Raw genomic sequence first — 27,973 nt, 5'->3', positions numbered from 1 at the left:
TATTATGTTTAGTTCACTAGCATAAAAAAAAAAAAAAAAGACCCTGAAATCTGAATACTTTCCATTAAAATAAAATTCCCATTAGATCTTGGTAAAATTAAAAAAAAAAAAGCCTGGATGAACACAATCTTGAGATAAGTTTAATTGAAGAAAGAGTTTGTTACAGAAATCAGCAATGCTTGCCATTCTTTAAACACCATACACATTATTAATATATACTGTATATTTCGAATCAACTCCATTCTTAGGTTCAATTTAAGAAACACAATTTAACAGTTTTTATACAAAAGATATTTCACTAAGAAAGTAGACAAACTGCACAAAAACAGTACAAGTATAATGTGCATAGCAAGATCGCTTGAAGCATCTACATATGGCTTTTCTGAAAATAAAACTATTGGGGAAATGGCCCATTTGGGACCTACTGTTACAGTTGACATATGTAAACTGTTTCACATCTTTAGGCACTTGCTAACAATAGTGTTCAATCCCTGAAAAATGAATTTACAAAAAAATCCTATTCTGAAATAAAAACAAGAAAATAACATGGGTAAAGTCTTATATATTCCTTTTAAATTAAACAATCAGTTTTATTAGTGCATGCACAGAACTGAAAGAAAATAAAATTTTTTATGCCAAAACCTTCTGTGCAAAATTTACATATGAAACTGAAAGGTACAAAAATATGTACAAGTTTAAATTCTGTGTTATATACAGAAAAGAAGCCCTGAAGTTTTAATTCAATGAAAATATAACACTTGTGGTAACAATGTAACACAAATCATATAGAATGCAATTTTGCAATTTAAGAACTCCATTATCCACTGATCCAACAAAAAATTGATACAAACTTACAAAGTGGAAAATTGAAACCTATAATCCTTTCATTGTCATGAAAGCATCCATTTAAAAATGTTCCCTGTTGGGTATGTCCCCAAAGAATTTGTCCTGAAGTTTTGTTCACTGCCACTAAGTACACTGTTAATACTCTCCATTTTTGACTGTCAACAATAAGTAAATAATCTACTGTGGGTTGTCAGTCACACTGAAAAGTCGCTAATAAAAAATGATTTGTTCCAATTTGGACATGTTCAGATACTAATAGTTTAATAGACAAAAACCTGATTTGTTTTGCTAATTTTGCTTCAAAACATTGTTTCTTTAATTTTTAATTTTCGAGAAAAGCCATTCCCTTTGAAGTGCTTCAGTGTCAACTCTCTTTTAAAGGGATGGCAACCAAGATAAAATGGCCATTTGGTTTATAGAGGAACAACTTAAATCAGATAAGCATAGTTTTTTGCAAGGGGATCACTGAGTATAGTTAAATTCAGAAATATGTTCAACGTTGTCAATTGGACGTTAAGAAAAACCAAGAAAACATAATTCTTCCCTCTAGTAGACTTCCTGCAATGCTTGATGAAACCATTTAGATAGAGTAAGAAAATCATCTTGGGAAAATGTTTCAATCTGTGACATGAGACACACCTTAATAAGAACAAAAAGATTTACTTAACAAAAATCTGCTTTAGATTTACTTGCCCCAAACTCTTTAGCATTGTAATTTCAAAGAAGCCTATAACATTCAAAAGAATGTTACTTACCAGATTTAGAGTACATTTTTTATTCAAACTTTCAGTATACCTGCACAAAAAATGAAAAACTCCTTCATTTCCAAGATGTAAGCTTTCCATCTTCGGAGGAGCTATACTTACCAGATTAATAAGGCTGGTGGAAGAAGAGAGGGAATGGGGCTGCCAGCCATCACCCTCCACTAAAGAGTCAAACAATTTTAATAAAAGTTGGAAAAACAAAGCTGTTTCATCAAAAATTTCTTTAACCCTAACTTCCTGAAAATACATCTAAGAAAATTAAATCAAGTACATCGTGCTGTGACTAGTTTCTTTCAAAACTTATGCACACAGTGGTCAGATTTTCAAATATCACCCATAAAACTTTTGCTCTTCCACTGAATTATAACCTATTTTTAAAATGATTTTCAGGTACTATATTGACATGGAAAATGTCGGAATAATTGTAATTCAACCCACTGTTTTCTTCTAAGACAATTTTACTTTTCTTTTTGTTGGTAAATATGGTCAACTATTCCAACATATTCCAATCCCGAGTAGCTTCCATTAAATGTCTCTGCCCATGACCAGCCCAAACATCCTGATTGTCAAACACTCTACCACAAAACCAACAGTTAAACTTACTAGCCTTCAGAACATTTTCAGAGGTAGTTTTCACAATCTGATAATTGTTTTTGCTTGTCTTTTTGAGTGTTAACTTTAACACGAATCTTTCTTTCACCAAACTAAGAGGTTTAAATGTTTTATGCCTCTTGGAGAATTCTTCATAAATTGTTTCAGAAGAGATACAACAAACTGGTTTCAGTAAAGCATCAACAGTTCTTTTTGACAATGAAACCTTAAGTACACGTCCATTAAATTTAGCAATAGTTTTCATTACATTTATTACTTCTGGTGCATCTGCGTCAGGATGATTTAAAACTACAACTGGCTGGTTTCTCCTAGGACATTTCACAAGCTGTTTGGAACTAAAAGGGAAAAGCCTCAAAGTTCTAACGGAATCTTTTGAAAATCTAGGTCTGCAAAGTCCAAATGTTTGATGGAAATTTTCAGGTTTAGCCTTTTCTTTACACTTTCTATGCAGTGTGGCTTTTTTCCTAGGAGGTTCTTGGTAATTGTCCCTACATTTTCGTTTACAGTTTCTGTTTCTAGATGCAAAGGTGGTTTCAGAATCTTTACTTCTTACATGAGATTTTATTCTTGAAATTTTTTTTTTGGAAGCCTTTTTTCTATCAAAGCTTCTCTCATGTGCACAACTTGTCTTACACCTTAATATTCTGGTCTCTGTTTGTTCAGTGTTACACACTGGTTCTTCAGGAATTTCTGAGCATGATGCAGAAGTTATCACAATTTCATTTGCTGGCATCAAATCATCTAGTAAGGGTAAGGCATCTCGAGAAGACTCTGACTCTCTCCGCTCTCCTGTAGTCTGATTAGATGGTATATCATCTTTTTGCAATGAGGATGTAGAATTGCTTACTGAAAAATTATTAGCAGTAGTCACATTTAAAACAGGGTTTAAAATTTTTAGCAATATTTTTTGTGGTGTTCCTTCAGGTTTCTTTGGCTGTATATTCTGATGATATGTACTATTTTGGACTAACTTAGGCTTAAGCACTTCAGTTTTATTTGGCATCACACACTTAAAATAAACAGCTTGTTTGCCATCAGGCAAGAGAGTATAAAGAGGGGTTTTTGGCAAAGCCTCATTCTGCTGTCTTACTGAATCCAAGACATTCAACTTACTGCCCTGATGTTCAGATTGTGTATTAGGAGCAGGAACAGCTTTCTCTGAAGAATTGGCTGATGTTTTCATAATATAAGGTACTTTTAACGGCAAAGTACTTTCTGAGCTACTTTTCATGCTCAAACAACTGCCAATGCTGGAACAAAGTGCAGGTGTAAGACAATTATTGTTTGATTCGACCTTTAAAAGGGGTGTTCCACAAGGCTCCCTTATCATAGTTTCACCACAAGCTTGAGCATTCTCACTTTTAACACTGGAAACACCTTCAAGTTTCCCATTATTAAATGTTAAAATCATGCCAGGTTTCTTGTTTAAAAGAAGAGAAGTGGATACACCTTGTGTATTAATTACTGGACGTGGTCTTCCTGAAACAACATGTAATCCAGTCTTATTAGCAATCTGCAATGGTACAAAAAAGCCTTTTGGAGTCTGAACAAATATAGTCTTTTTTTGTTCTGAATTTAGAAGTGTAGTCTGCATATATAAAGAGCCTAAATTTTGCGTAGTGGCTCGTAGTTTGTCTTTCACAAGTTGCTGTGTTATTATTGCATCCGACTGAGTTTTAAGTAATGTACCAATACCTGAAATTCTAGGTGTCTTCTCTGAATTTCTCAGATTTTGTGACATTGATGGTACTTGTTTTTCTTTCCCACCCCATTTTAAATTTGTATCATTTGTAGGCACATTAATATCCATGCTGCCAGATGGAATCGGGAAGATGCTTTGCACTTTCAGATCTTTTGAAGATGCAACTATTTTGCCTTCTTCCTCATGTTTCTGAAATGGCTGGTCACAATGAAGTGGAAAGCCTTTATCTGGAGTGTTATCAGAGTCTTGTTTTACATCAGATTTAGTTTTTAATACATCTTGAAGTAACTGGTTTACTTCAGGTGGCAAAAATTCTGATGCCTGTTGGCTTTGGAGAGAGAAAACAGATGTGATTCTAGGCATCATAGGTGAATCAACACTAGAAATGTCATCCCATTTAGATTTTTCAGTCACACTCTCTAAATTTTGATTTTCATTAGTGTACGAATTCTGTCCATCACTGTTTTGTACTTTTTCTAAAGAACACTGTTCTTCCATTTCTGCCTGTGTTTTAAAAGTACCATCTTTAGTATTTAAAAGGCTAATAGATGCTAGCAGACTATCTGGGTTTGAGCTCTCCTTTCTCACTAGGGATAAAACTGATTCACTTATTGGCTGCTGAATAATTGTTTTGCTTGATGAAGAATCTTTTTGAAGATTTTCAAACACTGCTGTTCCTGATAATCTACGGCGTTTATTAGAATTATTCACTTTTGAATAATTATGAAAAGGTAATGATGTTTGGTTAGAAGATTCAACAGGTAACTCAGAGTTGATATAGTTAATGCAATAGTTATGCATATCTCCACTGCTATATGCATTTGGCTTGGTAATATAGTTGACTTTATCTGGACTTCTAATGGTGGCAGCTGATACCTGGTGACTCTGAGTAATACGATTTCCCTGTAAACCAACATTTTCTCTATTTTCAACTTTTGTGGTCAAATTTGCTGATGTCATAATTAATTCTGATGTTGTTGGTAAAGAAGATACACTTTTTTCATCATCCACTGACTGAAGCTTATTACTCATTTGAGATACCAAAACCATTTCTTTTTCTGACAGTATCTTTCCAGAAAGCTTGGGAGGTGAAGGTGAAAAGGGAATAGCTGCTTTCATGTAATCTGTGTCACTTAACTCAGTTGTTACTGCTGTGGCATCTAAAGTCTGGGGCTGCAAATTGACAGTACTGTCTTTTGTAGCATCTGACTGTGAATCCAATGAATATAAATTTGGTTTATTAGTAGGCAGCAATTTTATGACAAGATGTTGTTTCCCATCCACCATCTTTAAGTGCATAAACTTAGCACTATAGTTAGCAGGAATTGTTAGTTTGCTATTTTTCACCATAATAACTGTAGGTACTTGTACAACTGACTTCAAGAAACCTGAAGTAGAATTTGATCCTTCTTCAGCTCTATTACACTGCCCAGTGGACAGAAGAGTTGGCTTTTCTGACTCTGACTCAGTGGGTTTATCATTACTCTTTCCACAGTGTATTCCGTCATCCTTTTCTTCATTCAAATGTTCTTGAACAAGACAACTCTGGTCTTCATATTTAGTCTGTGTTTTATTCATTTTTTTAAGCACTTGTGCATTTTTGTCTGTATTTCTGTCACTTCCATTAATTTTCTTACGTTTCCAGAATGTCTTCCTTGACGTACCTATCTTATATCTTTTCAATATTAACTTAAGTCCTGTTGAAGTCTTTGCCATCCTTTTCTCATATTTGTCTTTTTCCAGTTTTTCTTTTGCATATAAATGTTCTTTGTGCAAAGTGAGAACATGTCTTACAAGGTACTCTCTCCTGATGGCACCATAGCTACAATATTGACAAGGAAAAGGAAATATACTAGAATGAACGTGAAGGTGCTTCTGAAGTTCTCCTCTGGTAAAACATACATGATGGCATTTACCACATTTATAATGAATTTCATCATGTCTATGAATGTGTTGAACAAATGTGCCAACATCCTTGGTGGAGAATTTGCACCTTTCACACTGAAAATTACCATTAACACAATGTGTGGATATGAAATGCTTTGTCAAGTTCAATAAAGTATATACGTTCTCATCGTTACAAATGTCACATTTTACTAACGTGCTTCTATGGGTGCGCCTGTGTTGTTTAAATGCTTGGAAGTCATTTGCTGAAAAACTACACATTTCACAAGGGTATGAAGGTAATTCACCATGGTGCCACATCTGAAAGTGTTTCTGTAAATCATTTGGGCTATATCGAGTGTTGTCTTGGCATTGTGAACAACTGAAATTGAGTATTTTTGCAGACATTTTTATACCCTCTTCTTCAGCTCTCTCGGATTTATGGAGCAACATGCACTCCTCTCCACAGCTTATAGTCTTTATGGAAATAGATTTTCTTGCAGTCTGTGGTTTAATCTGAAATAGTTTTCTGTACTTGTCAATTTCGTGTTTCAATAAAATGTCATTTGGAATATTTATCTTCGGTAAGTCAATTTTCACATTTTTTAGTTTATGATGAAAACTACTTTCTGAAATCCTTGGCTTAGGTATTGATCTGATAGTATCAAATATCTCATTTTCCAAATCATAATCTTTTGTTAAAGTAGTTTGTTTTTTATTGTAAAATAATTGTTTCTGTTCAGATGGCATGATTTAATGGAAAAAAAAATCCAAATTTTTTTCCTGATAAAACTCTTGAAGTTATTTGCAATTTAAACAGGAAACAATAATGTGCTGAGACATCTTCAAAATTCCAGGATTTTCCCCACATAAACTCACCTGAAATTAAAGAATTGAAATTTTGTCACAAAAGTATCAGTGAATTTCATATCTTTGGGCTTATTCTGACATAAGTACAAATAATACTCAAATACATAAATATAAATAAGAGATACAAAAGTCCTGTTAAATATTTTAAGATCATCTTACCAAGAAGTAATAAATTGAAGTAAAATAACACTAATCTGGGAGTCAGGAAATGCAAGCTCTAATTCCAGCTCTGCTCTGTGACTTTTGGCAAGCTTCAACTCCTCTACACCTCAGTTTCCTCATCTAAAAAAAATAACAGCTGAATAAGCCCCCCAAACGGTAAGAGTCTTACAATAAATTGATAGTACAATTTTTTACAGGATTTTAAAAAATCTTAAAAAGGTAGACTAAAAACTTAAGTTCCAATTACACACATATAGTTTACCCATGCATCATTAACTTTCTCATCTGTTTAGTTGATCCCATAGCTCTTACCTTCCAAGAATCCTATCAGACTTTTCTCCAAATTTTCTACTTTCCTAGTCACTCAAGGATAAACTACGTTTAAAACAAGAGTTTCATTTACCTAATAATCGCAACAAAAAGACAGTATCTGCTCCCTCAGCAAGTTTTTACTGCTAACTGATGAGAAAAGAAAAAATAAAAAAAAGAAAGTAATTAAAAGGAACAGTAGATCTCCCTGGGGTAGTTCCCTGCCTTTCTGACTGTTTGGTTTTCTGTTTGGCCACAAGAAAAGCCCTTGGCAGATTAAAATGTACCCAATACTCTCCACTTCCATTAATTTATGCACTTACTAGATTCTGTTCTGTTAACAATTCTCCATTGCTGTGACTTAGCTTCTTCATTTGTAAAACAGGGAAAATTAGTATTTCCCTTACCACTTTCACATGGCTGTTGTGAGGATTAAATGAGAGACACATGTAAAGATGTAAGCTGCCATAGAAATCATAGATTACTATATGAGATTAATATGTATGAGACACTAGGATTCAAATTATAGAGGAATAAAAAGATAGTAAAACAGTAAGATGTGACAATATATTGCTGCGACTGGAATCTGGGTACTGAGCATTCAGTAGTAAAAATATCAAAACGTATATTAGAAGAATTACATTTTCTTATTTTCCTGCTCTTAAATATGTTTATTGATAACAGGTAAAATTAGATAAAGGTAAGGAAAATAAAGTGCAAATCGCATCAAGTTTCATCCATAAAACACTGGCATTTATCTCAAATGTCTCAACTTTAAATTTCAATTAACCTAAATACCTAGGAATTTCACTGTTTAAAAAATCCTTTATGGGCAGTGCAACAATGGCTCAGTGGCAGAATTCTCACCTGCCATACCGGAGACCTGGGTTCATTTCTGTTGCCTGCCCATGTTAAAAAAAAAAAAAAAATCCTTTACTAAGAGAATATACTTATTTAAATTATTTTATATTGAAAGGTCCTTTTAATATTTCTCAAAATTAATCCTTGTGTATCTGGGTCTAAGAAACACATTCTTCATATATACATAATAAAAATACTAAGCCAATGATGAATTAATTAGAAGGGTAACCGCTTACTGAATTTTTTAATATTCCACGCCTTAAAAAAATATTTTAAAAGTAAATTAAAAATTTTTTACTTTAAATTGTTTTACTGTACTACTTTCTTTAAAAGTAAATACAATTTTAAAAAGTTCAATGATTCCTAATGTATATATACCATATCAATAGAGAAAATTTTCTAGGGAATGATTTTCCACCAATGAAAAAAAATCATAATCACCTATGGAGCTTGTTACTATACCAAAATCTGAGGTGGGGCTCAAGTATGTGAAATTTTTAAAGCACACCTGGTAATGGTTCTTTTCCAAATACCAGAATGTCATATTGTAATCATTCTGAATTACCCATATCCAAGCTCTTGTGTTACCATATATAATCAAGAGGAGACTCTACCACCTGTTTCCATTACAAAAGACAAATTGTATCTTACAGTAATATGTGTATTCAAAAATCTATTTTGTTAATGATATAAAATTACAGATTTTGAAAGTTTTTCTAAATACCATCATTCTCTTTCAAAACATCTACATGAGATTGAAATACTAGTGGTCAATGAGAGAGAAGGGCAAGAGGTATGGGGTGTATGAGTTTCTTCTTTCTTTTTATTTCTATTTCTGGAGTGAAGCAAATGTTCTAAAAATGATCATGGTGATGAATATACAACTATGTGACAACGATACTGTGAGCCACTGATTGTGTACCATGTATGGACTGCAAGTGTGTGAAGATTTCTCAATAAAATATTTTTTTATAACTTTACATTATATATTTCTTATGAAATATCACATTCAAGTCTGATATTCAGCAGAAAAATATCACAACTCCATCAACTAAGACTTACTGGTAAACAACTACTATGTCTGTAACGCATTTCTGATGGGTGCTTTGGGGAAATTCCTTATGGTTGTTATCCTAATGCATTTTACAGTCTAAAGGAGGAGGCAGGGCATACACATTAATATAGTACTTATTCAGAGTTGACTATCAACCTCACCTTTTCAGGACACAGCCAAGGAACAGAAAATAATTAAGAAGGATGCCTATAGCCAAAACAGATGCCACAAAGTTCATCCTGCATTAAAGCGCATGCCCTTTGCTCACAGGGAAGCCCAGCGCATTCTCATGTAGCATTAACTCTTATTTTAATGCAATTTAAATGAATTTGCTTTGGTTTCAGTACTCAGCAAATAAAGAAAAAAAGAATCCCTTTGGCAGGGGAAGTGCAAAAATATCTTTTAAAAAGGCTGGCAGTGCAGGGCACAAAACTTTAGCCTAACAGCAAAAGTCATTTGTACATTAATAGTCTTTAAGAGTACTTCTGCAATACTTTATAAAACAAGTAATAATCATAAAGGCTCCCAAAAGTCATGTCAAAAAACTTATACTGAGAACACTCTATTTAAGTAGGCATGAAATTAATATATTTTAGCAAATTTTCCATCAAAACATATTCAAATAAAGTGATCTGGAAAGTTCATTTAAATGGATTTCTCATTTCCCTCATAAAGCCAAATAAATACGTTTTAAATAGGAATATTATAAGATATATATCTGCATATATGTATATCATGACCCAGATTTTGTGGGACAGTATCAACTTCAAATATTCTCTTGCCCATGTAAACCACCCAAATGCTCTAAAAGCTTAAAATTTTAGGGCAAACTATATTTTCTGGATTGCTTATATAAGAAACAGTATACACTCCTTTGCCAAACGATATATTAGCATTGTTTTAGAAAATATGGCTGGCTTAGACAACAAGTATCCCATAAAGTTTTAAAAAGGAGAGATTACTTTAAGTGAGATACTACTTAATGGTTTTCTTTGATCATCCACTTGTGAGAAAATGTATGAAGAAAAGCAGTCTGGAATGTGACTTAAGTGCACAGAGTACAATGAATAAACTAGAATTGCCAGAGGGAAGAGTCCATGCACAAGAATAATGTACTCTAAAAATATCTTTCGTCCTATAGTTTATCAGTAATTAAAATGAACAATGTAATAAATTTTGTAACTCAAAATAATGCATGGTAAAAAGGGGAAGAAAAACTGAAAATAATTTATACCTGGCTCTGGGATGTAGTATTATTTTCCGGGCTTCCTCAATTTTGTTTTTCATTTATTTCTTAAGACGCTTAAGAAAAAATTTTTTGAAAATACAAACAACATAAAAAAGGGAAAAGCCCTCTGGACAGTCTCTCAACTCCACTTCTCTCCAACAAAATAAATATTAATGACACTTAGGTGTGAAATGTCCCGGACCACATTTATACATTTCTAAACATACCTGTACACCCTGGATTGATTAGAACAATCTGGCTGCAGGTGACTAAAAGCCCAAGTCAATACAATTTAAGCAAAAGAGGATTTACTACATTAGAAAAGTCTGGCAGTATACTAGTCCTTAGTATGGCTAGATTTGGTCACATAAACAATGTAATCAGTCTCTTGGCTTCATTACTGAGAACCACATGGCTCAAGATGACTGCTGGTAGTTTCCAGCTTACACCCTTCTAGGTGCACATCCAATAAAACAGCATGCCCATTTCTCTTAAAAGATGAAGACAAGTTCTGGCCCAAACTGCAACAATTACTGAAGCCAGTGAGATGTGCTTCTCTGAATGACTAGGCCTGACTGGAGCCAGAGGTGGTACATCAACGCCATCAGCAGGATATGAACTGAGAGTTGGGGGGAAGAGAACATACGCACAGAAAACATCAAAGCACTATTACCAGGAGAAGGAATAGCTTCTGGCCAACAACAAATACAGAAATCAATACACATACAGGCTTTTTGTTTATTCTTATGTTAATGGAATACGAATCATAAAATTCTGCAATCTTACTTTTTTCTATGTCAATGAAAATAGCTTTAGCTCATTTTTTTCAACGGCTGCTGAGTATTTCACAGTACAGAACAGAAATTTAGATCTTTTCCAATTTTTTGCTATTATAGAAATTACTAGTTAACACACTTGAACATACAATTCATCAGTAACTATTTCTGAAAGATAGCTAGATACATATCCTGAAATTAACTATAATCTCATAAAAACTAATAAAGCCACATTGAAAATATAATTCAAGAGCTGCTGGAGGGCTAGTTAGTTCCCCCATCTTGAAGTGTAGCCTTTACCTACCCGTCATGTCTTTTTGATAGAGACAATATTTTTTACAATTACAAACAATATTATATCTAGATGTGGGTTTACTCTTTCCTAATATATTATAAGGTATTCTAGAATTAAATGCATCTTGATTTGCAAGATTCAAAGCCAAGATAATTTACCAAACTATATAAACAAAACATTCTATCAACTACTCTGCTTCAGTATTTTAACAAAATTACAAAAGATTTTCAATGGCTGATTCCTCTCATCAAAGAAGTCACTAACTGAACTGACACACTCCCTTAACAGTTGACTAAGCTACAGATTCACACTTACCTCTTTAATAGGGCCATCTTTGAAACAGTGAATCAAGCATGTGATGTTTGTTATAAAATTTTAGTGCTCCAAGAAAAGGCAATGCAAGGTGAAGGTCCTATGAAGGGTTTTTGGTCTTAAAAAAAGAAGAGCTACAAAAAAATAACTGCAACTGCTAGGAAGCTGTGCTAGAAAAAGACTGAGAAGAATCTCTGACTGCTATTGGTAGGCCAAAAAGAAGTCAAAGATGATTCAAGAACGACCAGCAAAGTAGAGCACTTTTAGTAGAATGGACCTGACAGTAATTCCCAATAAAGAAGCCTCTAAAATTTAAGAATCAGGTTTTAATTAAGTACTTTGCTGAAGATGTGCTGTGTAAGAATTACATGTGCTGATTTAAACACACACACACACACACACTCATCTGTCTACTTTGCTTTCAGTAGCCAGGGCAAGAGTCGGGGTAAGGAATATCTGAAGAAGCAAGAAAGTGAACATCTATGAAGTTAATCTAACATGTAAAAAGGATTATGAAATAAAACACAACCCAAGAGACAGCCCTGGCAGCTTCCTTCTCTAATAAAGGCTCACTTGGAACTTGAAAGTAGTATTACAAAAGACCATTAAATACTTTCCTTGTTTTTGAGTATCAAAAGGCCTAGTAGAGGGAGTGCAAGGGTAGTTTAGTGGTAGAATTCTCGCCTGCCGTGTTGAGAGACCGGGGTTCAATTCCCTGCCCATGTACTTCCCAAACAAACAAACAAAAACTCAAAATGGCGTTGCAATAAGGGAATACTCACATGGAAAAGAATGAAATGTGAGCCCCACTATACAAAAAAGAAGCCTAGCAGATAATTCTTGAACTCTTTCACCATTAGCATTATTTTGCTCTATGTCACATTTGACACCTTCTCCGTACTACTCCTAGATTCTCATGTCAGCTCTCACAAACTTCAGCTTCATATATAGGAGCTTCAAAAGGTTCGCTATTAATATTTTTGCTGAACAGAAATAAAAATTTCAGATTAACACTGACAAAAGGAACTATCTTATTAAGGTATCTACTCAGCTTTTACTTAGTTTAATAACTGTTAAATGATTAATTTGAATATCAACCGGATATTAATTTGAATATCTCTATCTTCATAGCTGAAGATAAAGATATTTTCTTTATCTTCAACTTTGTTCAAGTTGTAGCATGTGGTAGTGATCAAAGATGTCATCTGATAGAAAATTATACTAGGGTTGCCACCTATGGGCAAAAAATGTATTGAATGTTATAAACAACTTGGATAACATTTAAAAAAAAGAAAAATTTTATTATTATTTTAATCCTCCAACTTATTAGCTAATGCGCTTTTTTACTACCATCGCAATTTACCCCATCAACAAGGATTATTGGTTTTAAAAATGCAATTTAAACTACTGTATTATATATAAGTATTATTTCACAAGCCTTGACCAACATTTCGCCAAGTTTTAAAATAAATAGTACTCTTGTAAAGTATAACTGGCCCTTTAAATAACAGCATCAATATAGGAAATTAAGCCATTTGATTTCTTTCCTCTTCCAATTGCCCATTGAAACCAAAGAATACAATGCATAAAATACACAGAGAAACACACCATGGACATCCTTCAAGGTATTTTGGTAGGAAATTGTCCAGTAAGAGATGAGTGAAAACAAATGCTGACCTACTGCCAACCACCACTTTTAAAGAGGAATGTCCACTAGGTAATAACATTCATTCAACCAAAAGTTAATGAATATCAATTACACCCTGAGTAAGAAAGTGATACAATTCTGCCCACTCCTGTCTCCACACTTCCAATCCTCCTAGACATACCTTGAGAAAGTGAGGGCCTGACAAGAAGACCAGGTGAAGCTTTTTGAGTGATATAAGGCTCAGTGGGCCTGAGATCCTGAGGCCAGGGTGGGTTGCTAGCACCAGCTGTCAGGAGAGATATAAAGAAGAAATTATTCTTAAACAAAAAATGAAATTCCTGCACCCACGGCTTCCTAAAACAAAAATGAAACTCCCTCTATTTAAGAAGTCCATCCTTTCTCCAAAAAAGTAAACTATTATCCCTAAGATGTCAAGAAAAAAAAAATTACACTGACTCTCAACTTCCTCTCCTCCTTCTAACTAAAGGAATTTTACTCAGTAAGAATGCAACTTAGAATGCAATCAATAAAGGTAAGCAGGCAGAAACATCAATGGCTATAATAGCTAACATAAGAAAAAACAATCTGAGCACAAAGAGAAACTTTCCCTATATTCCCCATGCAGCAGTGAAAAAGAGCTAAACCACAGTGCAAAACAGTTAAGACCGGAAAAAGAAGAAAACCTAAAATAATTTTTTTAATTAAAAAAATCAAGTAATAATTAGCAATCTCAGTGAAGCCCGAGATACTGTATTGAAAAAAACAAGAGCATGTTGCAATGAAAGAAAGAACAAAGTTAAGGGTGTGGGGAATGGGAGGAAGTGATGATTTTGAAAATAAAAGAGAAAACATTGCTGAGTTCTAAAAAACAGAATTGAATTTCCCAAATCAAAGCTCCCCAAATGCCAGGCAACACTGTTAGTGGGAGGAGAATGTAAGTTATTGTCTACAACAAATCCTAGTAAAATTTTTAAGTTCAAAAGATAAAAGTGAAATGCTATTAAAAAAAGGTGGAGAGGAAAAGGTAGCTAAAAAGGTTTTTCATCAGCAACACCAACTAATTTCAGATAGTTTACTCACAACTTAACTAAAAATTAACAATGGTGAAACAAGTAAAGGTGATAACTGCAACAAAATTCTGCAAGTTGGAAAGCAGATAGATAAGTATTAACTGACCTTGCAGACAAAATAAAACTGAATCCCAGGAGGACAGTAGGGAAAGTTGAGAACCCATTTTAAACCCAGAATCTTCAAAAGGCCTAGGAATTGCAGTAGCAAGTACTCTGAAATTGGGGAAAGAAGAGAGGAGGGAAGCTAAAACAAAGAGAACTTGGATAAAACTGCATTAGTTTTAATTAGAAGCTATGTCTCCTTTCCCCATGCCATCATGCTAAGTAACTGCTGTTCTACCATAGCAGAAGTCTGGAGATTTATTCTCTGTAGAGGGTAAAACATAGTCTTTGAAATAGGGGACATCACATATAGCTGAGAGTGGGCACCATACCAAAAACAGGAAGATTAAATAACTATATACACATGCAAATTCTGAATTCTGAGACAAAAACATCCACCCACCCCTTTTTTTCTCCCTTTATAGGTTGGTTCCTAGACTAAAACAGAGCTACTCAAAGTATGATCTGCTGATGGTCCATGAACCATTACCTGTCTATGACAAGACATATAGAAATTGAGAGTAAGCATTTAGAAACTACTATAGTAATTTCACAAGGTTAAATTTGTATCTGTTCACTCTAATAATAAAAATTCGGACTTATGTTTTATGTATCTTCATTTTAAAATTTCACTTTTCTACTAACTTATTTTTATTGTATTTTACAAAAGTATCAGTTTGTAACAGATTAGGGTAAAAAAAAAAAATCCTGGGGTTTCACCAGTCAGTCTGAGAAGCACTGAGCCAGAATCTGCAGTCTGACCATGTCTACATACAGAGCTCCCCAGAGCAATGGTCAAAGTTTTGTCAGAAGCCCTCCTATTTGCCCAGAGCTTCCTTCCCCATTAGCTCCTAGGTTATGAACACACCACCAAGGATCACCAGGCATCTAAGAAAATCCTCTAATATTAATACAACATCCACACTAATAAATGGGGGGAAAAAGTAACTTGCAGAAACAGAAACTATGTATGAAAACAAAGCATTTAAAAAACTAATTGATTCCTCAAAGATATAAGAAACAAGAAGGGATGTTACTTTTAAAAAAAGTAATATTAAAAGAATTTTTAAAAAAAGCTTTTTAACAGATAAAGCACAAAAATGCAAAGGCAGGATTGACGTTAAAAGTGAGGTGATCTCTCTGAAAGTAAAATGAAAACACAAAGAAATAGAAAAGAAAGGGTAAGAGAAGAAATACGGAGGCCTAACAATTGCTACAAGGAATTGCAGATAAAAAGCACAGAAAAAAAAGAGGGAAGAAATAATGAATAAAATCATTAAAAATAAAAATTCTTCAAGTGTAAGAAATGAGTTTCCAGAGTAAAAAGGTCCACAAAGTGCACAGCATAGTGAAAAAAAAAACAAACAAACAGACCCACACCAAGCACATCATTGTAAGAGTGAAAACAGTGCAGGCAAAAATATATCCCAAAGTTTCTAGAAAGAAAAAAAAAACAGATAACATAACAAAGGATTACAAATCAGATTGCTTCAGACTTCTGAACAGCAATAATGGAAGGCTGAAGACAAAGGAGTAACACTTACAAATTCAGTATTTTCAACCAAGAATTCTTTACTTAACTATCAGTCAAGAGTACAATGAAATCATGTAAGGTCTTAAAAATTTACCTCCCATACACCCTTCCTCAAATGCTAGATGTATTCCACCAAAATGAGAGAGTAAATCAAGAATGAGAAAGACATGGGGTATAGGCAATAAGAAAACAGAAGACAAGTAAAGAATCCTTAAGACGACAGTGAAGGGAAATTTCAGGATGACAGCTGGGCACCAAATCACATTGATGGGAGCAGTGTAACTCAAAAGGTATGTTAAGGATTTCTAGCACCAAGAACCTTACTGACGTAGTGCCAATTTTCTTTTTTTTTTTTTTGCATGGGCAGGCACCGGGAATCGAAAGTACCAGTATTTTAAAGTGAGCACAGAATCCCCAGCTGATCCTGGCCCAGATTCTTATCTGTATTTGACTTGGATTAACATACATATTGATGATGTTTCTGCCTTCCCCTTTATGCCCCAAGTCTGGATCAGCTGAGGTCATGGTGAGCTTAGAAACAGAAATTACACGAGCAGCCTACCCTCTCAGCCAGTCATTCAGTATCTAGTCTACACTGCATTTCTGCCATATTTTCTGATTATAGCGGATCTTAAGGTTCCTAGCAGTCATGTCTTAACACATCGACTTCCTCCAAACAGGCTCTGGTAAACTACTGGAGAAGCTAAAGCCAGATTTTTGCCCAAAATTTTTATTTGCCTTAACTTCTGAAATTTCATCTACATTATTGCCATTTCCTTGCTAGCCAAGGGAGTAGCTAGATTTAGGTCTGCTACTCAAATTTTCAAAACTAAAGAACATAATGTTTAAGAATTCCTAAAAATACCAGTCAGAATGGTAGTTTTATATAGGCTGAGAGGAGGGAAGAGGGGAATATGACTAGAGAGGGCACATCGGGAAGTAGGGGGAGGGGGTTTCTGTTTCTTAACTTCTATTCAGCTATTTGTTGTATTATATCATCTTAAACCATATGCCTGTGTGTGTGTGTATATATATATATATATATATATATAATACATTACACAATAATAAAAATAAAAATACATTACAAATGGGCAAAGGTGACAAACAAGAAAGTCAAAGAGGAATACAAGTGAAAATATGCCCATCCTTACTAGGATTCAAAGAAACCAAATAAGAAAACAACTCTGCCAAACAGACTGCAAAACATGTTACATATTTCTAATATCCAGGGTTGATCAGATTTTGAGGAAGAAGATGCCCTACGAAATACTAATGATGGGAATATAAGCTGGCACAACCTTTATAAAGGACAATTTGCATTATATTTTTCAAAAACCTAGGGGAAAAAAGTACATAATTTCTGATTCATTTATAGAAGTATATTCTACTGAAGCATTGCTTATAAAATCACAAAATTAAAAATTTAATTAAATGTCCATCAGTAACCAAATTATGGAATATTACTCAATTTTAAAAACAACATTGTAAAATCACATTTACTAGATGGAAGATATCTACATATTAAATGGAAATGAAAGAAAAAAAAACCCAGGAAACAAACAGTAAACAGATTTGGATTTATTCTGTTCAAATATAGAAGATGGAAAGAGGATGGATGAATAAACAAAGGGACAACCTACACTAACTCTCAACCAAATGTCAAAAAGAATATGTATGTCGAACCATTCACAGGGATTACTGGTTATCCGTGTCAGTACCTCTTATAATATTGCCTTTGGATAACAGTGATTATCTCTATATTGGCATACTTCTTTATCACAATACAAGCAAATAACTTACATTTGGATGCTGTGAAAAAGCAATCTCTTTGCCTCCAGACCAGTACGAAATACAATCAAGAAGTGGCATGATAACATCACTATTTTGAAATTCTGGTAAATCAACTTAGTCTTCCCTGAACAAGTTCTAAATAATACATTTGACGCCAGTAAAAAACTGGTGAATGTTGACACTAAAGATAGAGAAGCAATCAAAACAATATAGGCATCACTCAACATTGCACTCCTCATATCAACACACAGGTACAGATAACCACTACAGAGAGGACTGTAAAACCAGCCACAAAGTTAAAGGCAAATATAAAACTCAGAAAAACAATCATGCTATATGATGTGACCCATTCTATACAAACTCATACTATAAGAAAAGTAATCTCTTTGTTGGTGGATTTAACAATTAACTGTGAACCGCCTAAGGTTGACTCTAGGAAGTTAGTGATGGTATTCACTGCTGGTGGGAATGCAAAATGGTACAGCCACTGTTTGGAGACAGTATGGCAAATCCTCAGAAAACTAAATATGATCTGCCATATGACTCCGCAATTCCACTACTCAGTATGTACGCAGAAGATCTGAAAGAAGGGACACGATCAGACATTTGCAGACCGAAGTTCATAAGGATATTATTCACAATTACCAAAAGATGGAAACAATCAAATGTCCATCCACAGATGAATGGATAAACAAAATGTGGTATATATGTGTGAAAGAATATTATGCAGCAGTAAGATGAGGTTCTAAAGTATGCAATAATAATGGATGAAATTTGAAGACATAATGCTGAGTGAAATAAGTCACACAAAAGGACAGATTATTGTATGAGTTCACCATTATGAACTAACTAGGATATGTAAACTCAGAGACTTAAAATGTAGAATATAGGATACCTAGAAAAAAGACAGAAATCAGAGAAGGTGAAGAGGTAACCTAGTATGTTCAGAAAGTATAGTGAGGTTGAACTCAAGATGTTTGGAAATAGAAATGGGGTTACAGCAGCTTGTTTGTGGGAATATTAGGAATAGTGCTGTATTGTAGGTGAATTTGGTTGAAAGGGGCTGCTTAGAGTCAGTTATGTCACCAATTAAAGCTACAAATTTAAATAAGTACTTGCATGAACTGGTACAAATGTTCAACACTGGCACAAAGAGTTAGTGATAACTACTGATTGAATGGTATATGTGGGGAAAGTACCTATTGCAAACACTGTACTATAGTAACATTAATAATACCTTAAAATTCTTTCATCAACAGTACTAGTGTACCACACCAATATTAGGGATCGATAAAAAAGGGAGAAAAGGAATATGGGGTGTTTGGGGTTTTCTTTTTTTGTATCTATCGCATAATTTTCTGTTTGGAGTAATGAAAATGGTCTAAAAACGAGTGTGACGATGACTACAAAATTAAGCAATGATATTGCGAGATACTGATCATATAATTTGAATGAAATAAATGACTACATCTCAACAAAATCTGCAAAAAAAATAATTGGGAAAAAAAATGATGGGGGCTGGCACTATCAGAATAGCACTGTGTGGCAAGAATGAGTATGGCAATACAAATAAAATGTTGCATCTATTTTATACAGAAAACAGATGACTGCCTTCAACTAATATGCTTCCTGATCTTGGTACCTTGTTGAAAGAAACAGTAAAAATTGCAATATCAACCAAATTTTGGCTATTAAAAATATATATATCCTATATATGCTACATGAAGAAATGAACAGCAGATGATTATCTTTGCATTTCATACACAAAAAGTGATTACATATCATTCTTTTAATAAAGCGCTACATTTGATCTGACAAAATTTTATTCAGATTTTTCTTTTATAATGTGATCTTCAACAGTTTGGGTATTAGTATTAGATGGTAAATTTGTAAAATAAATTGGGGTACTTTCTATCATTCCATCTGCTCTGAAATAGTTCTTTAACTAACTTAAAAATGATCTGTTTCTTAAAATTTCATACATTGTACCATAACACCATATGTGCCTATTATATGTTTAGATTTTAGACCTGACAACAAGTTATTCTATGGCTTCTAGTCTAATGCTACTTCCCAAAGGAACATGAATCCTTCCTCAATACTTACTAATCTCTCCCTTTCTGAAGATCCATTTAAAGGACATCTATTTTATTATAAATTACCTTACACTGCTATGTCATTTCATTTTTTAAGTTTTTCTTACAACAGATAATTTTCTGTCATTTCATGCCACTTATTTTAATAGCTCAAAAATATCATTCTACTGAAACAAATAATTCTTTTACTCAAGGAAACTTCCATCTCAGTAAAAAGAACCAAAATTTCTACTTGGCTTCCCAAATGTTTCATACATGGATTCATTTAAAATAGTCAGCCTTATTTCCCACTATTGCTCCTTCCCAAAAAGCATTTACTATGACAACCAAATCCATTTCCTCCCCATCGTGAATCAGTCCATAATCATTTCTAACTCCACCCTTTTCTTCAACTATTCCCTTTGCCTATCAAAACTCCACTTGAAAGTAAAACCCATCTGCAGATATACCTCCTCCAAGAAACCTTCCTAAACCAAGTCAGCCCTCCCTATCAGAATGTGAACTTAGAATCCAAACTATATAATTATGCATTCATTATTTGAAATTTGTGTTGCTTCTGGTACAATTCTTTAACTAAACTGTAAGTACTGTGAAGGCAAAGACCTCCTCTCATTCTTATATTTTACTAAAATGTTAAGCACAGAACTGATTATTCTCAACACATGACTACTGACTTGTGTAGCCTAAGTATATAAAACTGCACTATAGCAGAAAATGCACACCATCCACTCAGTCTAGTATATATCTTTGACTATTCAGGCAGTGGCACACACTTGCACATAGCAGAAACTCAATGAATGTTTGTAGACTGACTAGAGGAAGAAGCAAATCACGCACAAATGGGCATCTTTTATAAAGGAGAAGAAGGGGTAAATTGTAGAACAATGTGAATAATCCAACTGAAAGTAGATCTTAAATTCCTAAGAGCTATACATGCAGAATTCTTTCTGCTACCATCCCATTCAAACCAATGTATATAAAAATTTTAAAACAGGCCCAAAGGAGAATACCAGGGTAGGTGACAGAATCCAAAGAAAAGCCGTAGGTACCAAATATCATGATTCCTGGGACCAAAACTGCACTCTAGTCTATCTCCATCTCTCACCTCTGTAGACTTTACTTTCTCCTACCGTAGATGGGTTTTGTATACATGTGGGAAAGAATGTCAGTACTATTCTTCATAAATGAAGGAACACTGAGATGACAAAAAAAAAATCTGTCTCCTACCAATTTTAATGAGTTCATCACATTTTGAAATCATTTTGACTTTCTATAAAGCCAATATTTATTTTCAGCTTGTACCGTTTCTTCAAAGAGACCCAAGTGAAGTTCACCTAATTCTCTTAAGCTTAAGTCATATATCTTTGTTCTAGTATTCTGATGCCTGTTTCATGTAGTCATACTAATCACAATTTTATCTTTTTAGTTATACTTCTCTCATAATCTTTTAAGATGGAATCACATCCTTTTCAATTACTGATATAGCAGCCTCTTATTTACTTTTGAAGATTTCATTCTTCATCCTATAACTTTCCTTGAGTAGTGTGAATTAAACATAGTTTAGGAAACTCTTGCATGCAGCATTTACTTTCTCTATTCAGGAACATCACAATAGCCAGGTCAATTTCATATGAGAAGAGGCCAAGAAAATGCTAACTAAGAAGTTCTCAGGTAAATGAACATAAATGATAAGCTAGTACCTCAACTCCGGTTTTTTTCTTTCTTTTTTTTTTTTTTTGCTTTACTCACTGTAATTAAGACATTCATTTCTCAGAAAATAAAAAATGTGTGCCTTTGTAGAAAATGGTGCTGAAAGGAAGGCCAATGGCTGCTGAAGTTTGGAGAAGAAAACGGTTATGATGACTAATGTAATAACGTATGGTGCTAAAGTCTGCTTCAATTATTTTAATAATTACTGCCATAATTTTATTTCTAATTTTGGGTTATACTTACAGGTATACTTATTGCATGCAGTAAGGGAAATTACTATTACTATATGATAATATGATATCCAAAAATACAGAGATTTCAAAGATTCCATGATCTATCCACCACAAAACAGACACGTCGAATACTAGAACAAAGATATATGACTTAAGCTTAAGAGAATTAGGTGAACTTCACTTGGGTCTCTTTGAAGAAATGGTACAAGCTGAAAATAAATACTGGCTTTACAGAAAGTCAAAATGATTTCAAAATGTGATGAACTCATTAAAATTGGTAGGAGACAGATTTTTTTTTGTCATCTCAGTGTTCCTTCATTTGTGAAAAAATACCATGTTTTTGTGGCACAATATTTTCCATTGAGTTTCTAAAGCTTTCCTTATAATACACTGATTTTTTGGCATTTTTTTCTCCTCCTTTTTTGTTCACACCAGGAACGAGGATATTTAGAAGACTGTCTCCAGGAAGTTAGTCATAACTCTACAGTGATTCCCAAGACCCTTTTCGAACTCATAATGTAGATCCCATCAGTCATAATATAAATACATACTGGACAATCATTCTTTAAATACACTATTTTGAGCTTACCAGACCAAAACACAAACATATTTCTCTGTCTGTTTGTACAGCTTCAAAACATCTAAGCCCTTGATGGCATCTTTAAATTGAGAAGGAAGACATGGCTAAAATCATCTTTAAATTTCTAACAAAATATTAAATAATAAATTATGAAAGGAAAAATTACCTCACTGTTTCCTTAAAATTAAAACTCACCTATAAGTATTTTATTTAAGCCAAAAAGAAAACTATAACTGATAAAAACTCATATAAATGTAACTACATTATTTTATTTAGTCCAATATTAAAATTCCAGTACTTCAACCTTTACCATACCTTTTCCTTCAAGGAACAAAAGGCACACAATTTAACGCTGGGACAATGCCACGGTCGGAAGTATGATCAAAAGAAGAGATGACATCTGGAAATGAAGATCAAGATTTTAAAACTTTGACTGCAAAAAAAGGTTAGTAAAATGCTTTTATTCTCGATTCTCTTATACTTCATATTCAAATCATGTACATAAAGTAATTAAAACAAAACCCTCTTGACACTCAGACAAATAACACATCACTGATAACCAGAGATTACATCTCATAAATCTAAAAGAATGACAAAATTCGAAATCTATAAGGGAGCTTAGACTCAATATAATTCAGTATCTTCATCTATTACAAGACAGGGAAAGTAAGTCTTGCTAGAAACTGAGTGATTTCAGGCCAGTTATTCTAACCCCACAATGCTACTTCTTAATATTTGTGACATCTAACATCCTGTAAAAATTGCTTGCCATGTGAAGCCAATACCCAGCTACAGAACTGAAATACTCAATAGCTTACACACCTGGTATCAGATAACCCATACAAATTTCTTCTACTTATTGTTTTGCCAAAAAAGTAACTGAAGAAATGAATATGAGCAAGATCAGATCTAGGGTTGATTTCATTTATCAGAATTCTGGCAAAAACCAAACACTGTCAAGCATGCCTGCTATCCCTATGAAAATTCTTATACCCTGAAAACGTTAATACCTTTTCTTTATAAATTTCAGAAAATACAGCCTTGCTGGAAGACAATGAATACATTTCTGTAGATCTGCACTTAAATTCTTAAAATGTTAGGGAATTTCACTGAATTAAATTAAATGGTTTCTATCTATTCAACCCGAGGACACTAATCTTAAGAGTATACTCAAGGCAGAGTTCTCGCCTGCCACGCGGGAGACCCGGGTTAGATTCCCCGTGCCTGCCCATGCTAAAAAAATAAAAATAAAAACCACTCAAATCAGGCACGATTTAAAAACCACGAAATCCTGTCGAAAAAGCAATTCAACAACATCAAACTAGACCCAACATACTAAGAGCTCAAATTAATGAAACTATCCTGATATCTTCATATTTCATCATTGTGGTAACTCACAAGTTCCAACATTCTTCTGAATTTCTTAAACATTGCCTTATTTCACTTTTCTAAGTCATTTTAGACTTTGGATAACAAACCCAACGAATGCTTTCACTAAAATAGCTCACAAACACGAAATGCTCCCAAATTTAAACCCATAAAGAAAACTGGACCTTAACTTTCGTATTCTGAACCCAAAAGCTACTACATCTGTTTCATTGGTCTACTTAAAAGCTACATTTCACCGTATATACACTCATCTTATATACTTTTAATTACTACACCCGTCTAGGAAAAGGCTGTCCACCTGACAGTGAGGGCACCATGTTAAGAATAGACTCAAAATGGACTCTACAAGGAGAACAGCCAGTTACAAAGAAATCCATCTGCTACTGGGTGTGGTTGAGGTCTGCAGGGAAAGGCTCATTTGGCCAACTCTGCAAGAGGGTGCGTACCAAGAAGCTAGGCGTCTCAGCTAGAATAAATGCCCCCCAATGACCACAGGCTAGGCCCACAGTAGGGACGCCGTCGAGTAGGGCCGCGATGGGTCTGCGAACCTATGGCTGGAAGGAGGCGATCTGAAGGGTACCCATGCTGTCTCCGTCAGTACCGGACGCCGCCGAGTGGGTGCTTCGAGTGCCGCGCGCCCCGCTTTGCCCCAGACACTGCGCCCGATCCGCCCCTTCCTCCGGGGCTAGGCTGTCCCTCGGAAGCGCGGAAGTACACTGTCGCCGCGCTCCCGTCCCAACTCTTAGGCTGTGAGAAAGTGGAGAGCACAAAAGCCCTGACGCAAAGAAAGCCCGGAGTGAGAAGCAGAGCCTCAATTGTAACGGTCAGCAATAGCCTGAAGTAAAAGGGTCGACTTCTCTAGAAAAACTTTGCGGCAAGTTAGGCGGAAGCGCTGCATGGCCGGGACTATTTAACAAGAGCTTCCTATCACAAGAGGCGGATCGCTCTCCCTGTTTGTGGGTACCCTAATGCCCCAGAAGCTCGCTCTCTGCTTCCGGTCTGGTTCTGTAGAAGCCCTAGCATCCTTACCGGTCTAGGTGGCCGTGCTCACGGGAAATACCTGTCGTGATCCCCATTGCCTCCGCGTCCCTAATGGCGGCCATTACATTTTCATCCGGGTATCGCCGAAAAGCCGATCGCAGCGTTACCGGATGCGCACGCTATGGCGGAGGGATCTGTGCTGTACCTGAGAGAAGCGGAAGACGACGGAGGCCGGTAGGGTCCGCGACTCACCCTGGCGAGACTAGGCCCTTCTGCTGATCTTCTCAAATAAGCGCGGTTTCCCACGCCCTTCTTTCCAGTGACTTTGTTCTCTTCCCTTAGCTCACCAACAGCTGCAGAGATTCCACTTGCAATGAAATGGTTGACAAACAACGACTCTATGTTCTTAAGAGTAGACAACCAAGAGCAGGAAAGGTATGCTTTCGCCAAGCCCCCATGGACTCAATCCTGAGATTTTTAAACTGTTTCGCCCTCGCAAATAGCGTCTCACCATACCTTGCTTCTGACACGCAGATTTTAGCAGCTGTTGCAACCCAGGTTAATGAAGGAAGCTGCCAGTAGCAGCTCCGGAAGACTTGTTGCACTTCAAACCGATACATATGTAATAGTTGGTTTGAGAATGCTCATCTTGATCAAGGGAGTCCTCACATCACACAACAGAGCTGGACAAAGGGTCAGTTAATATTATGGTTGACTTTCCCCAGACTCCAGTATGGCACCTCTTCTCTCCTTTGGAGCATTTCTCAAATCCAACATATTAAATGACCTCATTTCTGCATAAATTTTCTTCGTAAAATAAAAACAAAAAGCATGGTGGCTGCTGTAATAAGACCACAGGAGCTGAGCAGTAGGCCAAAATAACATCAGTGGAACTACAATGGGAATTTTTTTGCTAGGGCAGGCACCGGGATTCGAACCCAGGTCTCCAGCATGGCAGGGGAGAACTCTGCCTGATGTGCCACTGTGCCCCACCCACATTTTTACTTTTATGTCCCATATTGTCTTGAGAAAAGTGTATGGCTTTTATAATTGGAAAACAAAATTTAAAAAATGAGTATGATAAATATATCTTGTTGTCTTAGAGTGTACTTTTGAAAATGTCTATCTGTAGCCATCCACAAAAATTTTCTCCACCGTTTAATAAAAAGTACATCCTCACTTTGTGTGTTTGAAGTTTGTTTAATCACTATGTCTATTTTATTATACTACATAAGTGCTCCTAGAAAAGGACAGTGAGTGAAAATCCACATTAGGCATGCTCTTATATCTTGTACTTACATACCTATATAAAACACAACCAGAAGACTAAAGGGACTCTATTTTAGGATCAGGAGCATGTTTACAAAATAGATTTCATTCTGCATAAAATGTCATCCCTCTTTGGGGTCTTCATTTTCATGCAATCCAGGCATTCATGCACAGACCCCACAGAGGAGAGAGGATAGGATTTTTTTCTCCTTTTAAATAGAAAAAAAAAAGGGATGATAATTGGGAACGGAGAAAGGGTAGTTTGTTTACTTGTTTTGTGTTTTGATGTAGTTTTGTTTTTCAGATTAAGAGATGTCACCCTTTTATCCCACAAAGAGATATATTCATGAGTATATAATAATATTACTCATTTCATTCTTCCTTATCCATACACATTCAACTATAAAACTTGGAAACCTACATATATGTTAAGGAAGAATTGGAGTGTATGTGTGTTTAAGTACATTAAAATACCATTTTGCCTCAACCTTGCTTCTTACCCTTCCTCCACCACCAATACTACACAGCCCTCACCCACTCTTTTGCCCTGCTTTTAGGTTTTGAAAATTGAAGATAGCAAAGAAAAAGGCAGTAAAACAGAAAGGAAGTAAAGAATAAGATTAAAAGAGAAATAAAACATGAGAATACTGAATTATATTTTAGAAAAGGATTCTGGAATATTTTGTACTTAAGGAGAATAGTTATTAGTGATATGGCATCTATATTAAAGTTTTAAACAGTTGAACTCCTCAGTACTACACTCAATATTTGAAGACTTGACTGCTATGTTTTTACTACTTGAAGGCATTTAATCTCAGCCTCACAGAGTAATGCAATGCATAAATAGCACTTGGTTGTTAAAATTGAAGAGCTTAATCAACTCCATTGAACCCACAGTGTAATGCAAATGGTAGAAATGATGATGATTTTGACAAAGTTTCCATCTTGATAACAAACCCCTTTCAGCTGTTCCAGGTATCATGGGCACTGTGTCATAAAGCAGTTCACCAGAGGATGGTCAAATTTCTGCTAAAAATCATTACATTTCACTCTAGAGATTCACTCCACTAAAGCATAGATAAGACCATAGGGCAATAAAATTACCACTCTAAACTTACATTTGCAATTACAAAAATATAAGCATTTTTTAAGTCATAGATAGCTTGGTACATAGTAAGCACTATATAAATGATAACTATTATAGTCATCATTAAAGAGTTAAATGACATGATTTGGAAAGGAAGATTCTCTTAAACATGGCTATCTTCTTTTTGCTTGATGTCTCAAGCCCAATTGCTCTACCCTCAACAATATAACCAAAGGTGATGGGAAATGAAAAAAAAAAGAGACATCAAGAGCCTGAGTGATTTAGTGTAGGGTGGTCTCATTCCTTCGTCAAGTATATTACAGATTGGTTACTCTCTTCTAGTCTATCAACCAAACGTTATTTGAAAATGAACTTCAACCATCACCCTTCCCAAAGCTCTTTGCAATGTATGTTACTCAGCATTTATTCAGCAGTATTTTCTTGAACACCTATTATGTTTCAGGAACTGTGTTAGTAATAAACAAGTCATGATCCCTCAAGGAGCCAGCGATTCACTGGAAGATTCTTGAATCTATAATAGGTGATGAGAATTTTTTAAGAGTAGGAATCCCTGCTAGTTTTCTCTCAAATCACAACTTCCCAGATGATCAAATCTTAAATATGCTATTTTTATTGTTTTAATTAAAGATAAGATCATTCTTAGTACCTTTACATTCAACTGTGAAGAATGTTAAAATAAACTATATAAATTCTACTGGTCTTACCTAAATATTTTAGGGCACCCCTCCCCCATGAAAAATCACATTAAATTCTTTCTTAGGCATCTGTATCCTGAGGCTAAGAG

At 34.8% G+C, this 27,973-nt stretch overlaps 1 protein-coding gene and 1 long non-coding RNA gene across 15 annotated transcripts; one reads left to right on the top strand and one right to left on the bottom strand.

Annotated features, from left to right (window-relative positions):
* Nucleotides 1-118: 118 nt before the first annotated feature.
* ZNF518A (zinc finger protein 518A) lies at nt 119-25,371 on the bottom strand. Of its 14 annotated transcripts, XM_077125580.1 has the most exons (6): nt 24,861-25,371; nt 22,758-22,842; nt 13,505-13,609; nt 7,473-7,569; nt 6,838-6,960; nt 119-6,687 (listed from the first exon to the last, which is right to left on the bottom strand). In XM_077125580.1, exon 6 carries the CDS (start codon nt 6,556-6,558, stop codon nt 2,101-2,103), a length of 4,458 nt encoding a protein of 1,485 aa, XP_076981695.1. In that variant the 5' UTR covers nt 6,559-6,687; nt 6,838-6,960; nt 7,473-7,569; nt 13,505-13,609; nt 22,758-22,842; nt 24,861-25,371; the 3' UTR covers nt 119-2,100. The 14 variants fall into 14 exon arrangements, with proteins under 14 accessions (XP_076981695.1, XP_076981694.1, XP_076981700.1 ...); XM_077125579.1 differs by lacking the exon at nt 7,473-7,569; XM_077125585.1 differs by lacking the exon at nt 13,505-13,609.
* LOC143654065 (uncharacterized) lies at nt 24,486-25,985 on the top strand. The gene is made up of 3 exons (XR_013161657.1): nt 24,486-25,046; nt 25,155-25,247; nt 25,347-25,985. It is a non-coding gene; the product is annotated as an uncharacterized LOC143654065 (long non-coding RNA).
* Nucleotides 25,986-27,973: the final 1,988 nt, after the last annotated feature.

This window comes from Tamandua tetradactyla, chromosome 13 (genome assembly GCF_023851605.1).
Source record: "Tamandua tetradactyla isolate mTamTet1 chromosome 13, mTamTet1.pri, whole genome shotgun sequence".
Classification (NCBI taxonomy): domain Eukaryota; kingdom Metazoa; phylum Chordata; class Mammalia; order Pilosa; family Myrmecophagidae; genus Tamandua; species Tamandua tetradactyla.
This window is presented reverse-complemented; position numbering and strand designations above follow the sequence as displayed.